Below are 17,428 nucleotides of genomic sequence, written 5' to 3'. Positions count from 1 at the left end.
GGGTAGTTCTCCAGCTGCGATGTGCCTTGTCTGAGAACAAGATGGACATGACATGTTCCTGCCTTTGCACCTGCCCCTGCCCCTGCGTATATGTGGGATGCTTTCTCCAGATCATTGACATGGCTGTCTGTTCTCACTTTATTTATTTTTGCTTAAATATCACTTTCTTGTCAGGTTTGTCAGACCTTGTTTTAAATTCTATCCCCCTTCCCCACATGCCCCAACTCCTTGTCCCTGCTTCCCCCCACCCCTTTTAGCTCTTATTACACTTGGACGTTTTACATGTTTTAATTTTTAAAATTTATCTTTCTATTGTGAATAAAATATAAGCTCCACAAGGCTAGGACTTTCTGTCTGCTTCATTTGCTGTTTTATCCCTGTCTTCTAGAATAGTGCTGGACACAGTATGCTGTCAATAAATATTTATTGAGCAAATGAGTTAATGAAGCAAGCAGTATACATAGTAATAACATAGGATTTTATGGGACTTGATATTTTTATTTTAAGGTAAGTGGCATAGTATGGTAAAAATATTCATTTTTGTCAAAAAGTTTGCATCTGGGAATGGTGGTGCATGCCTGTAATCCTAGCTACTTGGGAGGCAGGGAGAAACAGGAGGATCAATGAAGGTTCCAAGCCAGTCTCAGCAACTTATCAAGGCCCTAAGCAACTTAATGAGAAACTGTCTCAAAATAAAAAATAAAATTTCCTAGGGTAAATTTTATGTAAATGAGAGAAGGAAGCTAGTTAGCTAGATGGTAAAGAGCCTGTGGGTTCACTCCTCAAGCCACTCCTACCCCCACCCCCCCACCCCCACCCCTGCGCCAGACCAAAGATGCAAATTGTTCAGTCTAATAGAACTGCTCAGTTAATAAAATGTAAAGAAGAATAAGGCTTAGTCTATCCTCTACGTTTTTTTTTTTTTTTTTTTTTTTGGTGGCACTGGTGATGAACCCAGGGGTGCTCTACCACTGGGCTGCATTCCCAACCCTCCCTTTCCTATTTGTTTTGAGATAGGGTCTCACCAAGTTGCAAGGGTTGGTCTGGAATGTGCTGTCCTCCTAACTCACTCTCGATTAAAGGTGTGTGCCATAGCAACCAGCTCCATCATCTACTTTTCAGGGATGAATTTGATCTATTATAAACCCTTTCCTACCCTGAGGTGACTTTTTTGACACAGATACTATGAAGTATTTAAAATTTTGGATTCAAGCTTATATAGTTCATTTTATAGATGGAATGTATTTTGACAATGAACTTATACATGTTAGTGAAAAATATAAAAAAATGTAAAAGCTTTGGTAAGAAATAAGTCAGTGGGAAAATACTTGACTTAGATGTTCTTAATGAAACATTGCAAATTAAAATGCAAGTATAATATGTTCCAAAACCTTGTAGAAGGTAGGTTTTGCCAAAGTCTGACCTTTTGCCAAAGTCTGAGTCCCATCAGTGGCCTTCAAGGCTCTGCTAGCCCCTTCATTTCACCTCTGACTACTCTCTTTGCTCATTTCACCCTGGCCACACTGGCATCCTTCCTCTTTGTTGGCCAGGCATGCTTCTACCTTTGGTACAGTTCTGGAAAATTATATTTCACAGAGGACAGCAAGCTTTTTGAAAGAAAAAGCTGTTACTTGTACACACAAATTATCTAGAACTGTGAATAACCTGAGTGGAGAATGCAATCAAAGCAAAAGGAAGAGTTTGTTTCAAGAAAAGAAGAATGAAGCAACAGTGTTGAGTGCAATTGGGCAAGTAAATAAGAAAGGATTGAAAATGTCATCTGGATTTTATAACGTGGTGGCCAGTCATGAACTTAGCAAGAGTTGTTAGAGTGGAGTCATGTAAATGGAGTCCAGGTGGCATGAATCGAGTATGTGAGGAAAAAGGAAATTATAGCAAGTACAGATGATTACTGAGACATTTGGCATTGAAAAGGAAAATAAAGGATGCTATTGGAGGGGGATTAAACATTTTTTTTTATTTTTAAATTTTTTATCAAGAGAGCCTTGAGGCACTTTTCAAAACTGATGTGAAGGATGCAATTGTCGTAGACACTGATTATATGAGAGAAGGATGAATTAATAGTATAAATCTTGAGAAGGTTGGAGAGGATAGAATATGAGGTGAAGGACCTGATGTTCCATAGGAGAATAGCTTTTTTACATAGTGATAGGAGAGAAGGAAGCTAGGATTGGATGCTAAGTTGGACTTGAAGTGGGTGCAAGTGGCATGTAGATTTGATTCTTGGAAAGAAAAGGGAGGGATTACAGGTGTTTGCCACTGTGCCCAGCCTGTTTTCTTTCAAAACTAGGATTTATATCATCTGTTAAGAATTATGAGTTAGGAAGAGAATTACAGTTTTGAAGAAGAATAAATAACATAATCACAGGGAGTGATTGCTTAGCTTAAAAGCAGTGGCAGTGTCCTCTGTAGTTGGGTGATATCAGCATAAAGTTAGGCATTAGGGACTTGGATTAAAAACAGACTTAAACGTTTTGCCTCTTAGTTATAGAAAATAAATTTATGGAGTTCCTACAAAGTATAATGTATTGTGAATAAGACAATTTTTGTATCCAGGCCGCCCATAAATTTATAGTGAACCTTTCTCATATGCAAGAAGAGGTGAACCAGTACTTCAAGGAAGAGATAGGTTTTTAGGTATGGGAAAGGTTTTAATAAATGTATTTGGGTGGGGAGTGGTATAAGGAAGAAAAGGCCAAAGAGTGGAGGTAATGTGTTGGTACCATGTTAGTGGAATGAGGAGTAGTCCAGCTTGTCCTAAATTATCCTTGAATCCGTGTCTTTCTGTATAGTATGAAACATCAGAGAAGTTTGAGACTTTAAAGAAAATTTCATAAAAATATATGACCCAATAAAGGAGCTTATATGCATACCTATTCTAGGGAAACTTTGAGTAGTCATGCAATGTATAATGAGCTTTATACAGCATTGTAATTTCCCAGCATGGGTATGAGGAATTCATAGAGCTCTTAGTGTCTTAGTATCATTGTTGTGATCCATTCAAGCTTCTCCCCCACCCTGCCCTCTCAGCAGATTAAAAAAAATTCCAAATTTGAATCCAGAACTTGAAAAAATGCCAGTTGTCTAAATACAGTACCATATTATGATAAATATAGCTATTGAAATTTTAAAATCTATTCACAAAACTTTGTTTTAATATTCATAGCAGAACTTTTTTGGAATGTTATCTGAAAAACAGAGGACCATTTTATCATCAGAGCTGACTATTAATTAGGCTATTGTTTCAGATATAAAAGTTGATCTGCCACTGAAATTCTATTTGAATATGTATAGTTCCAAGCTTGCTTTGTGTATTTAATAACTTTAGTACCATAATTACTCTGTTTACAATTAAATTTTGGTGAATATGCTAATATGGAATATACCAGTGAGTGATTTCAGCAAAGGGCAGTATTGATTTGCATCTTGATGTGCTTTTCAGTTGCATCTGCATTCCAGTTAGTATCAAAGGGAAAAGAAGCAGTCAGATTATGTAATGGATTATGTGATAAAACTTTTTTCTTTCTTCGAAACCTCTCTGTTGCATTGGCTACTATTATAGTAGATTTGAGTGAAGTTATCTGAAATTAATGCAGAAAGATTTAATTTGGTTATGGGTTGTACCCTCCAGTGTATTCTTTAATGGAAACCTTAATGAAGATATTGGTTTCATTATTAGAAGAAGTCTGGAATGTACTAATGCAATTGTTTAATTCAAATTAGTATTTTAGAACACTCGTTAACTACTAAGGCAAGGACTTGTGCTTATGTTACTTTTGAGAGCAGGGATTTGATTTTAAATAATTCCCCTTTCAGAAATTATCTGAAAAGGAACAAGGAGATTGAGATACAACAGATTTTATATTCTCAGAAACTAGTTGGCTTCTTATAATAGTCCTTAACTAGAAAATAACAGGCACTTCCAGAGCAGTGAGGTCAACCAGGAGTATGGGAGGATATTGAAAGGGACACTCAGGTGTAGACACAGATCCCAGACAAAGCTTGCAGAATCCTGTTCTCCAAAGTAAGTGCATCCCTTGAGAGGCACACTACTAAGCTTTTGTTTGGAAGAACATGAGAGTATTGACAGAAAAGGACGTTAGGCAATGTTGTGATATCACAATGTCCTATGTTGTTGTTGTATTAGTGTGTATTCATATATAAAAGAATATCATTCTATACATGTGTGCAGTTATCAATTTATGGCCTCTCAACTCCAGTTTTTCCCCTTCTTTGTTCTGTTTAATACTTGAGCTAGACTCTGTAAATATTTTCTCTTTTCTGGAGTAATGTTAGGTTTTGTTGGTAGAAGGTGAGAGGGGGTCACTGCAAGGCATAGCAGAGGAAGGGGCTTCTCTTGCTGCTGTTGTGTCTTTTTTCTTCATTTGTTCGTTTTTCTCTCTCTCAAGGTCCAGCTGCCAGCAGTGCTTTCTCTACTGTGAGTGTTTTTAGCACTGCAGTAGGCAGCTTATTGCTCCCACCAGTACTCTCCAATGGACCGGCTTCCAGCTTACCAGTACTCCAGAAAACTCTACCATCCAACAGGGTATTGCCACAACCACTCCAATGAAGAGTACTCTCTTGGGTACTTTCACTTAGCCTTTGAAATAGTAACAGTTTGCCTGCATTTTCTATTCCCACATTCCTTAAAATTGTTTTTTATTCCCTTTAGTGGTTGACCACCTTTTATAAATTAATAATTTTTGTATTAGATTCTGTTTAAATTACTTATATGTTTTCTGTCTTTTGAGTGAACCCTGTTATAACTCATGATTTGTGTAATTTACTATTAATTTTGCATAAATAGAGTGAAATAAATCACAAGTGTACACTTTGATTAACTTTTAGGAAGTAAACATACAGTTTAAGTATCATCAAGACTGGCTTTAAAACATTGCCAGATCCTGAGGTACCTTCCTCATGATGCCTTCTTCCAACTCTTAAGTCATTTCCTCCTGAAAAAGTATCCGCGGTTTGATTTCTGTCACCATTGATTAGGTTTGTTTTTATTGAAATTCACATAAATGAAACCATATAGTATTTCTTCTTGTCTGGCTTTTTTTTCCCTCAACATAGTGTTTGGGAAGTTAATCCATTGTGTTATATTTGCTTTCTTGTTAATGGGTATGTGGGTTCCCGGTTTGTGGCAATTGTGATAAAAGCTGCTATTATTCTTGTACTTGTCTTTTGATGGACATATTTTCATTTGTCCTAGGTACATACATAGAAGAATTGCTAGGTCAGTTAATTAACTACTGTCAAATGGATTTTTCAGAATGGTTGAAATGGTAAAGAATGTAAGAGAGTCCCAGTTGTTCTACCTTCTACCAACACTTGGTATTGTCAGACTTTCACAGTTGGTGTCTTTAAAAAAACCTTTAAGGAATAGATATTTAAATGCTGTTTTGATGTTTTAGATTGTGTTAAAAGAAGAAAAGCTTCCAGAATTTTTTTTGTGAAGTGAGCATATTATTAATACTTAAGTATGACAGAAGACAATTAATTTATAGATCAGTCTTATATGAATTTTGTTTCTAAATAAAATGTTAACAAATAGAAATAACCCAGAAGCACATTAAAGAATCATCATCACCAAGTATAATTTTTTTTCCCTCTAGGAACAGTTATGTTGAAATGCCTTCTACAAGTATGTGGTATACTAACTGCATTTCTTTACATTTTTTTTTTTTTTTATAACTCTCAACACTTTGAAGAGACAAGATGTTGAGTAAATGCTTGTTTACTAATACATTGTCCTTGAGCCTCTTGCACCCATGAGAAGCAGCCCCTGAGCACTGACATGGCCATTGGTTGCCTGAGGTCATCCTGAGATTATAGGGAGCAGCAGAAGGGAGTCCTCCACATCTTTTTTTTCGTTAGGAACCACATGTAGGAGTTTCATCTAGGTACATTTTAAAGAAATATTTCTGTGTCATAGTGACTTATTTTTGTCTGAGCCACAGAGTATATGTCAGTGATTCCTTAACATTCATGTGGAGCTAACTTAGGTGTGAGTATGCTTTTAACCCAAGGACAAAGTTAGTTTCAGATATTATTGATGTTTTTCATTCTTTGACTTTTGCAAAGAAATCAATTAGCTAGGAACTATATGTAAATACTTTCGTTCCTGTAGCAAGGCCAGGGTCCCCTAGAGGGTCTTGGGTCCAGGATCTTCACATCCTGAGCCAAGAATTGAGCAAGAACTGAGAGGTTAACAAGCAAGACAGAGGTTTATTGAAATTGAGAGAAAACGCTCTGTGAGAGTAGATGGATTGAGCTGCAGAGTAACTTGGAGTCCCATCTACACAGTGGAGCTCACTTTTACTTTTGGATTTTGGATTTTATTTGGGCAGTGTTAGTTTTTCCACCTTTTCCTGAGGTGGATCTGGGGTTGATTGACTCTTGATTTGACAACAAAACCTGGCATAATTTCTTCTTTATTACCCATGCATAAGTGTCCCCTCACCCCTCCCCCCCCCACACACACACACCAGAGGGAAGCAAACTGCAATGCTAATGATATGCTAACTAGTAATAAGTTAACTTTAGGTCAGTTTCTGGGCTATTGCATAGACTGAAGATCTTTGGGAGACTTTCCCTTCATCTTGAATTCCTTTTGTGGTCTTCTACATTTTTCCCTTTAACCACAGGATGACCCAGTTTTCCCTTGAAGGAAGGGGCTTCAGGTAGAATGTTGAGAGAGTCCTTGGTGGAGCTGAGAGTTATAAGGGGTGGTTCCTTCCCCACGCCCTGTCTCCTGCCAGTCACTTTTATGTGAATATTTTTTGTGCTTGGTTTTCTTGGGTTGCTATGGTATATTTAAATTCCTTGAGCACTGTGGGTTCCCCTGATGTGTATGAGAAGTGAGAAAAAGAAGAACAAAATTGATTAACCATTTGGAAAAAGCTGGTTTCCTACCTCATACCAAAATAAATACAGACAGATCAAAATTTTACCAGCAAAATATATACCATAAAATAATAAAAGAAAACATGAGAGCCATTAAAAGTTTTTTTTTTTTAAACAGTGGAGGTCTTTCTGAGGGTGTCATAAAATCCAAAAGCTAAAAATAAACAATGTGAAAAGATAAGTTGGGAATATTACTTGCAATACAAAGAAGTAATTTCTTTAATACGTAATATATAAGAATTGCCTATCAACAAAAAGCAAGAATAACAATCTGAAAGAAAATGAACACAGTTCACTAATAGTTCACAGGAAATGAAGTACAGATTTTGCTTAGAAGTCTTTCTTCTTTTTGTTGACTGGGAATGGGATGAGCTTACTGAGTATAAAAAGGTTTCCAGTTTTGATCCCTTAGTGATTGTTAATTATAGGAGGAGTAGTTTTTTAATGTTTAAAATTATATACAATACAGAAAACTGTATCAAGCAAACAGGTTTAATGAATGTATCTTTCAAGGTGATCTCATGAGCACCATGTTAATCAAGAAATAAAACTTTGCCTGCCACATCTCCCATCCTAGTCACAATTTCCACATGCTTACCCCAAGTAAAGTCTATCTTTTATGATAACCGCTTTCCTATTTTCATTGTTAACTTGCATCCCCTAAGTACTGTGGTTTAAATTTACCTGCTTTTTCTTTTGTTTTAGATATTTTAAGTTTTTTAAAGTCCAGTTCCTTCTTCCCTATTCTGGTTCCTCCTTCATTTGTTGAAAATTGTATGTGCTTCAGGATTCCCACAGGAGTTTACTGATCATATTCCTGTATTAGTTTATCATGTTCTTCTTGTCGTATCTTGTAAATTAATAGGCTTGATCAGATTCAAGTTCTGTTTGGTTTTGGTTTATGTTTTGGTGTAATTGCTTTATGGGTGGTGGTGTGAATCAGGAGACAAGTGGATCTCTCTCTCATTTCCATGGTAGTTGCTACCAGTGCTTATTGCCCGGATCCATTAATTCATTAGGAGATGGAATTGGGGAAAATGGTACTAATCTAAAACCATTCTTTTTTATTAGCTGAAATATTTATTAAAGAGAAATTTCTCTTCATCTTCTATTTGCTTACCCAGTGGTACAATTCATGCATGAAAGAGAATAAAACCTTGATTTTTCTCTCTTTGCCAGTTTTTATAATGAATTGGTTTCCTGTTATTCTCTTAAAATTTATTCATTAGGATTTCTTTTGTGAACTCTTGGATATATCCATTTTATGTGTTTGAATGCATTGTGATTATTATTTTTACTGACTCAAATTTTCCCCTTAGTTGGACTATCTTTGAAACTGGCTCCTTAGACTATTTTATATAAACCCTGGTGGTTTTTGATAACTTTCTTGCCATTTAGTATTACAAGATGTCCTAAGCTTCTCTTAGAGATTTTCCGCTCCAGAACTGGAATCAATTATTAAAGAAACCTAGTTTCTTCTAATGGAAACAGTTTTCTTTACAGTTCACCACCAGGATGTTTGTTCTTTCTGGGATGCTCATTATATCTAAACTTTTTTGTGAATAGGGATAGGGAGTACAAAGTTTCGTATACATAAGTATGTGTGTACTTTTTGTAAAAGGTGAACTGTCTTATAAATTAAATGTATTTTCTTTTTTTAGAATTTTAAAAATATTTATTTATTTTTAGTTTTCGGCGGACACAACATCCTTGTTTGTATGTGGTGCTGAGGATCGAACCCGGGCTGCACACATGCCAGGCGAGCGTGCTACCACTTGAGCCACATCCCCAGCCCTAAATGTATTTTCAATACAGCATTTTTAATGTACTTCTCCTTTTTTCTCATTTATATCTCCTTTCTTCCAAATTTGAATTGTGATTTTTAAAGACACCAAGGATAATAGAATAAGAATGTTACTTATTACAGTAGTCTCCCTTTATTCACAGGGGAAATCATTCCAAGATCCCCAGTGGATGCCTGAAACCGCAGATATACTGCGTATACTATGTATTTTCTTTTATATACATACCTGTCGAAAATTTATAAATGTCTTAAAATTTAGAGTAAGAGATTAACACCAATAACTATTAATATAAAACAGTTATGAAGGGGCTGGGGTTGCGGCTCAGTGGTAGAGTGATCGCCTTGCACATGCAAGGCCCTGGGTTCAATCCTCAGCACCACATAAAAATAAATAAATAAAAAATAAATATTAAAAAAACCCCACAGTTATGGAGCTGGGACTGTGGCTCAGTGGTAGAATGCTTGCCTGGCATGTGTGAGGCACTGGGTTTGATTCTCAGCATTGCATATAAATAAATGAACAAAATAAAAGCCAATAAAAATTATAACAGTGGCAGAATTATAATTATACCTTAATAAGCTATGTGTGTCTCTTTCTCAAAACATTATTGTACTACACTTATTCTTCTTGTGGTGCCTATCTGATGAGATGAAGTGACTTGGACATTATGATGTGGTCTTAGGCTACTACTGCTCACCTTTTTTGCTTGGACAAAAGCATTGCATTATTGTGACAGTCAGTGGTGATAACCAAGATGACTGCTATGACTAATGGGAGCTGAGGGTATGCAGCACGGACACAGTGGACAAAAAGATGAAACGTGTAGGTCTGAGCAGAGTGGTATAACTCAAGATTTCATCATGCTACTCAGAAAGGCATGCAGTTTAAAATGGATGAATTGTTTATTTCTGGAATTTTCAATTTAATATTTTCAAACCTTGTTCATCCTTGGATAACTGAAAGGATTAGTGAGGGGTTATTTTACTTATTTGCATCATTCCACATATATGGACACAATAGCTTTAGTTTACAAAAGCAAGTATCACTACAGTATGATTACTGGAAAGTTGCTGCTTTTATATATATATTCTCCCACTTTTTATAGTTGGAATATGTCTGCATTGTTTGGATATATGCCCATTTTATGTACTCCATTCTCTCCTTTGTAACCCTTTTTTCATTTCAGTTCTACACTTGTATATGTATGCATATTTATTAATTTAGTGTGCAGTGCTATTGATGTTTCCTTAGTGCTTTTGGATATCTGAGACTTGGTCTGTAGTAGATTCTTGTTACCTTTTTCCCTGTTAGTAACACTTCACAATATTTGTACTTTGATTTTCCCTATTATATGTATTGGTTTTCTTTGTTTTATGAATTCGTGATTTTTCACATGAAACATTTTCATTGGCTGGATATTGTGGCATACACCTGTAATTTCAGCTATTCAGGAAGCAGAAGCAGGAGCACCCCAAGTTTGAACCCAGCCTTGGCAACTTAGAGCCTGTTTCAAAACTAAAGAAACAAACAAATAAATAAATAAAGGGGCTGGAGATGTAGATGAGAGGTGGAGCACCTCTGGAGTCCATCCCCAGCACTACCCAACCAAACCAAAAAAAACACTTTCTCATCTTTTTTGCCCTTTCTGAATTTTTGTTTTTTTCCTTTTCGCTTTCTGTTTCTCTTAAGCCTATTTTTCTTTTCAGCCTACTTGCCTTCTAATTTAGTCTTCATTTCTGAATCTATTTTTCTTTTTCTTTTTTTGTGTAGGGGGTCGAACCTTAGGTTCTGCCACTGAGCTGTACACCTAGTTCCTTTTATTTTTAATTACTTTTTTTCTGCCACTTAATTTATGAGTTTTTCTAATGATGATTTTTGTTAATCTTTGTATATAATTTTTATTTACCTTGTTTTGAAACATTTATAGCTTTTAATTTTCTGGGAAGAAGTGTTTTTCTGAAGGGATATTTTCTTTGTTCTTTTTTCCCCTTAATATGAATTTTGTGTGGGACTAGACCTTGATTCTTTTCAGTTGCTGAGATTTGTATACAAGTAGTTTTCTTTATGTACAGTTAGTTTTAGTTGGACTTTGAATTATTTCTAGAGGTCCCTCTCTATTTGTTTTTGTGTAGTCTTCTAAAATGTGGGGGCTAGTACCCAGATGCACTTTATTAGAACCTTGTATTATCCTCGTGATGCTACTTTGGATTGTATCCTCAGCGTTTTCTCTTTAGCTTGGGTGGAGCCTGGCTGGTTACTTTGGAGAGTTGTGTAGTCCAGCCTGGTTTGTCTTACCAGCTCAAATTCTGGGTTTTTGGAGATAGAGATATTGCCCCCCGTTTTGTTATCCGTGGGTTTGGAGTTTTGCTTTTATGTTGTCCTGTCTGCTGTTGGGGGGAATTCAAGGAGAATTAACAGCTGTGCTGCTGCAACCACCAGGCTCAGGGTTAACTTTGAGCCTAAATTCCCTCCTCTGTTAAATGGAGGTGATATTGTGGTCTTCAGACTTTTGAGAATGAATGAGATCTACTTAAAGCATCTAATCTAGTGTCCTAAGTGCTCTCCTAAGGGCCTGTTGTATTTAATTGTATTTTGTTTTCATAATACAATAGTATTGTGTACCTGTCACATCAGTGTTAACCTTTATAAACTACTCATGGCATTGCTATAATGTGTGCATTCTATTTGGTGCACCTTTCCCCCTCAACTTCATGGAACGATTTTTTAAAAATAGCATTTTGATTGTAGATGATATGTAATTGAAACTTAAAACTAAATATTTTCCTTGAAAGTAATTTCATAGATCATTTTATTTATAGTCTCCTATCCAAGCTAAGAGATAATGAAATTGAATTTCAGCCATTATAAATCAGAATTAGCAGATGTCCTTAACTTAAGTGTTGGGATAAGTAGGAATTCGAACAACCTCTTTGCACAGAAGCTTTCCTTTAGGAAAAATGTTTTGAACACTACTGAGATTATAATTATGAGTGTTGCTTTGTTCTGTCTTACAGTGAAAAATGCCTCGTGTGAAAGCAGCTCAGGCTGTAAGACAGGGCCCTGCAAAGAGACGTCTTGCAGAACAATTTGCAGCTGGAGAGATAATAACTGACATGTCAAAAAAGGAATGGAAACTAGGATTACCCATTGGCCAAGGTGGCTTTGGCTGTATATATCTTGGTAAGTGTATGACTACTTCTAATCATCAATCCAAAGATTTATGTGCTTTCTTATCAAAATGGTTTCTCATTTATGAGCTATTATTGGATGTTCCTAATAATCTGCAGTCAACTTAATATTGTATGATTAAGCAAAAATGCATCTCTGACACAGGAGTAGAAGATTGCTCATTTAATCAGAGTGGAAAAAGGATAACATATATGTCATACTATCACTAGTGTGCACTATGGCTTTAGATTTTTAAGGTATTTTATACAATTTTAATGTCTTGAGACTCAAATCTATGTACTTCTTTTCTCCCCCATTTCTACCCAACTAGAATTTATTCTCTCTTTGACAGATTGTACATGTCTTTTACAGGTGTGGATTTTTCCTCTCCTTTCTGCACAACCCAAATAATCAGTGTAATGGAATTAGGAGAATGACCTGGAAACTGCATATTGGGCTTGATCAAATGTACCACTAATTAACATACTTACGTTGAAATTTTTGGAGATACATTTAGAACTTAGAAATTCTGTAGGTTAAATTATTGATTTAAAAAATATTTTACCTGAGTATTTGTAAAGCTTTCTGCTTCACCAAGAATATTAGTAGGGGTTGTATTAACAAAACATTTTGTATTAGCTTTTGGTATTCCTCTTTAAATTTTCCAATTGTTGTTGTTATCCCACCTCATCTCAATTTAGTTATTTAACTGTTTATTAATTTCTCCATGGCAGTTTATGAAATTGTACTTTTAGTCATGGAACCTTTTTTTTTCTTTCAAGCTAATAGTGTAGCATAGATGAGAATCACCTGGAAACTTGTTAGAACTGCAAATTCTTAGGCCCTACTCCAGACCTGTGCATTCAACACTGTAGGAGAGGGCCCAGCAGTGTGTTTGAAGTTTGAGAACCACAGCACAGGTAAAATAGCAGCTACTCTTACTCAAGAGAGGTCCTACCTTAACTTCCTCTGCCATCAGTAGGCTTCACTTAGTCAGCTGCAGTCTCTTGGCCTGTCTTCATAAAACATAGCTTCAAAATTGGTGTTTTTCTATATCTTATACATTGTATAAGACTCATATAGGCAGGGGAAACTTTTCTTTGGGAAAATAGGTATTGATTCCTTGATCTTGTTTAGAGTCATACCCATTCCACTGAATTAGGCTGTATTTGACTTCAGGGGAAAATCTTCATAAACCCTGAAAAAGTAGTAGCTATATTAGCCAAGTGGTTTAGGAGAAATGGGTAGGTTATATGTAAGTTGTCTCTACTGCAGGATATGTGGATTTATGACTTGTTAATGGCAACTTGTCTCTAAACAAGTAGACCCTTTTTCTATTAACTTGCTTTAATTTATAACCTTTTGCAAATTTGAGACTTGCTCTGCATGTGTGTTAAATGTTTTGTTTGTATGTATTATTAACAGGTGCTATCTAGTGTTATTTTTTAACATCAATGGTTTTATATCACTATGTGGTAAAACTTTGCTTTTGTAAACCTGGGTTGACCAATTTAAAAAGAATGGATTTGCTTGAATATGGCTGCCTCTAGTTCATCTCTTTGTACACACTTATACATTGAAACACCTTATTCAAGATCATTTTCAGTGTCTATTCATGAAATTAATAGATTGCCTTGGAAATTTCATTGATTTTTTTTTTTCCCCCCTGTAGCATTCGATACTGTATATCTTTCTTTCCCCCCCCCCCCGCAAAAAAAATGCTTCCACCATTGTCTTCATGGTACACTATACCTTCCCCCCTTGTTTTCTTCTTCTGGCTGTGCTTAGTCTTCTTTTTAAGTACTCATATGTTCTTCAGCTCTCCTTCCTTGTCTCACTTATCCCTCTGTGTATTCTCTCAGACTGATCTTATTAGATTTCATGGCTTTTGTTACTTCTCTTTATTTTTGATTTCCATATCTTTCATCTATAACCTAGGGCTTGATCTCCTATATTCAGGCCCATGGCCAGTGGCCTACAACAGGTCCCTAGATGGATGTCCCATAGACATGTCTTAAATTTATATCATATTTTATTTTCTGATCATGTCATGATTAGGAGAGGATTGTCTGAATAAATGAAACCTGTTAAGCTAGATACTGGGAAGATGTTCTTGAATATTCCCTCATTAATTTTTCTAGTACCTTATCTACTCCTATTGCTTTAACTGTGACTTCTCACATCCATCTGTTTCTCTCCTTCTTTCCTGCCAGTACCCTAGGTTAGGCCATTATCTTGTCTGTTCTGGATTCACACTGAACCAGAGATTCTTTCTTCTCATCTAGTCCTGGCCTCCTTGCATCCCATTGTTCACAGTGTGGCCTGAGTGGCCTAATATGCCAAACAGATCATTTGATCATTCTGTTTAAATCTCTTCAGTGATCTTCAGTGCCCTCAAAGAGCCAGGCTTTTTTTTTTTTTTTTTTTTAAAGAATGGCATACAGGACCCTATATATGTTTGTTTTCACCCCTTTTGTTTCCTCAAATCTATGCTTCAGCCATCAGTCTGCCCTTTGTCTCTCATCTGTGAATATGCTGCTGCTGCCTTTTTTTTTTTAACTTACTGATTTATTTTGTTTAACCAGTACATCCAACAGAAATCATTTCAACATATAATTAAAATAAAATTGCCAATGTGATAATGTCATGGCATGGAGCATGTGGCAGGGCCAAGCTGCTCACCTCATGATGGAAAGAAAGCAGAGAGAGGACAGGACCAGGGTCCCAATAGCTCCTTCAAGGACATGTGCTGGATAACCCATTTCCTCCACTAGGACCCACCTCCTGAAAGGTTCCACTAGCTCCTAATAAGCCCCATCAGCTAGTGACCAAGCCTTTAACAGATGAACCCTTGGGGACACTTAAAAATCCAAATCATAACACTGTTGTCTGTTATATGCCACATATTTATCTATTCTTCCCCTTGATGGACATTTAGGTTGTTTCTATGTCTTGGCAACTGTATATAATGCTTCAGAGAAACATGGAAATGCACATATCTCATTGAAAACTTTATATGATGCTCCTTGCTCCTCAGAGCTAAGTGTAGAACAGGTACTATATGTTTATGTTCCCCTTGTGTTTACCCTTGCTTAATAGTTTCCACATGCCTTGAAATTACTTTTTTAAATTCCAGAATAAACAGGTACTTCTTGACGAGGACAGCTCTTATTTTCCTTGTGCCTGGCATATTTTGCACTTTGTACTGTTTGAGTGAATTATTGAGCTTGCGTTCCTTCCCACCTTTCCTCATCTGAATTATCTAGTATTATTGGGATGCTATCTTCATTTTAATATTCTGTTAAAAAATCTGAACCTGCTTTATTACTAATTTAATATCCAAGTGACATTCCCTGGGGCTGTTCCTCAAGGAGCTCAACCTCTTCATCTGCCCATATTAGCCATTTTTATCAGTTGGTCTTTCTTCTTTAGTCTGAAGTATTTTAGCTTCAGCCCTTCTAAACACTGCTGCTTCCCAGCTGATTTGTACTTTCTTGGTTTCCATTGCCTGTTCCTCTTCATCTCATCAGCTTCTAATGTGAGAGTGCCTTAGGGTTCAGTCCTAGAATTCCTTCTTTCCTCTTTCTACACTCATTCCCTAGGGGATCTCTTCCAGTCTCAGAGCTTTATATAAATAGTGTATCTGTGTTGATAACTCTCAAATATATTTTCCCTACTTAGGCTGTTCTACTGAACTCAAGATTTAAATATCCAACTGCCTTTTAACATCCATCTGAACTTGGATGTATAATAAACATTTGCAGCTTAAGATACTCCAAAGAATTAGTTCCTTCTGCAGTTTTCTCCATATTAGCGACTTCCTCTTTCCAGTGCTTAGGCCAAAATCATGGAGGCATCTATACCTCAATTTTTCTCTCTTAAACCTTTACCTTCAATCCATCAATGAATCCTGTTGGCTCTCTTTTGAATGTGAGGTCAGTCTGACCAATTATCAACACCTTCCCTTGTTTTCTACGCTGGTTCAAGGTCACTCTTTTCTCCCTTGGAGTACTATTACTTCTTGCTCATTGATCTGCCAGATTCTGCTTTTGCCCCCTGTTCACCAAAATGAGTCTGATCTTGCCAGTCCCCTTCTCAAAACCTTGATGTTACCTGTTAAACCCTGCTGCTTTTCTGATGTCTCCTGTCACTTTTCTCCTCCTTAACTTCTTCTCTCCCAGTTACAAACTTGTCCAGCATGCTCCCACATCTAGTCCTTTGTGCCGGTATGCCTGGAGTTTTTTTCCCTCTGTACTCTTGGCTCACTTCCTCAATCCCTTGAGATCAGTGCTTGAGTAGTGCTGTCCACAAGGCCTCTTCCTACACTGTAACTCTGCCTCCCTTCCTTGCTGGCTTAATTTTTCCCCTGGTACCTACTGCCATCAAACATACTTATTTGTTATCTGTGTCTTTTCTAAATCCCTATTTTCTAGAAACTGGCATTTAAGAGGTATTTGGTAAATAGTGAGAATATGGGCAATGTTATAACTCAGTATTCTAAGAAAACAGTGCTTCTTTATTTGCATGAAATAAAAAGACAGTTATGTTAAAATTATTTTGGATGGCAGTTAAAACTTCCGGTACATCCTTAAGTATTGATCTGGATGAGTTTTTCCCAAATTAGGAGTTTTTGAACTTCAGTTCCCTATTTTCATACCTTTCAGATGTTCCTTATAAACAGATTTCATAGTTTATTAAAATTTAAAAATTATATCAGTTATTCTTCAGGGAATTCACAACGCATGTTAGAATGTCAAAGGCCATGAATACTTTTGAGTTAAAGAAATATTTAACGTAAACTTGGAGTTTCCTGCAATTAAATTGATCAAATTCTAGAAACCAGAGTTTGTAAGATGCGTTCTAGTTTCAGACATGTTAAAACATGGAACAGTCCTAAAATTGAGGAAATGTGCTGTGATAATATCCTGAAACACATATGGGAACTGAAACTTACTCTTTCAAGGGGTTACAGATATATAGATCTAAATATTGGTATAATATTTATAATAATGTTACTTGTTCTGATTATTATTTAATTTTCTTAAACAGCTGATAGAAATTCTTCAAAATCGGTTGGCAGTGATGCACCCTGTGTGGTGAAAGTGGTAAGAAAATGTTTCAGCTAATATTTTTCTTTGCTTAACTGAAGTTAACATAATATTTATTTTGTAAAACATCCTTTTTGATAAGTATAATTAATTAAACCATAATGTATTACATTTTAAATAATGTTTTGTAAATATTTTATGAGAAACAAAAGAAGCTTTACAATTTGAAGTAACTTGTACCCAAGAAGTCCTTCTGGCCTGTTTTGAATTAGAGTGGTACTGGTATTTGGGGTTAAGTGAATAAAAGTGTAGAAATATGCAGCTGTGGAGTAAAAATATTCAGCTCAGTCTTTTCATTTTATCTGTTTGGATTAGGTGAGATGCATTTAATATTTACATTACTGATTTAATGTAATTTTATTATATTTTGCATTTATTTCTAGACTTCCACTTGGTTAATATTTTTTCTTTTGACTT

The 17,428-nt window shown here is 36.0% G+C and overlaps 1 protein-coding gene across 3 annotated transcripts in view; it reads left to right on the top strand.

Annotated features, from left to right (window-relative positions):
• The window catches only part of Vrk1 (VRK serine/threonine kinase 1), a 79,473-nt gene that overhangs the window by 22,831 nt on the left and 39,214 nt on the right, over positions 1-17,428 (top strand). For all 3 annotated transcript variants that reach the window (XM_046440511.2, XM_058577722.1, XM_046440512.2), the window contains 2 exons: positions 11,750-11,915; positions 16,953-17,008. In XM_046440511.2, coding sequence (XP_046296467.1) covers positions 11,756-11,915; positions 16,953-17,008 — 216 coding nt within the window. In that variant the 5' untranslated portion in view covers positions 11,750-11,755. The remainder of the gene's footprint in view (positions 1-11,749; positions 11,916-16,952; positions 17,009-17,428) is intronic.

The sequence above is a fragment of the Marmota monax genome, unplaced genomic scaffold (assembly GCF_021218885.2).
Source record: "Marmota monax isolate L192 unplaced genomic scaffold, Marmota_monax_Labrador192_F-V1.1 WCK01_AAM20220418_F8-fsc00017, whole genome shotgun sequence".
Taxonomy (NCBI): Eukaryota; Metazoa; Chordata; class Mammalia; order Rodentia; family Sciuridae; genus Marmota; species Marmota monax.
Note: the sequence above shows the minus strand (reverse complement) of the source record. Positions and strands in the feature narration are given on the sequence as shown.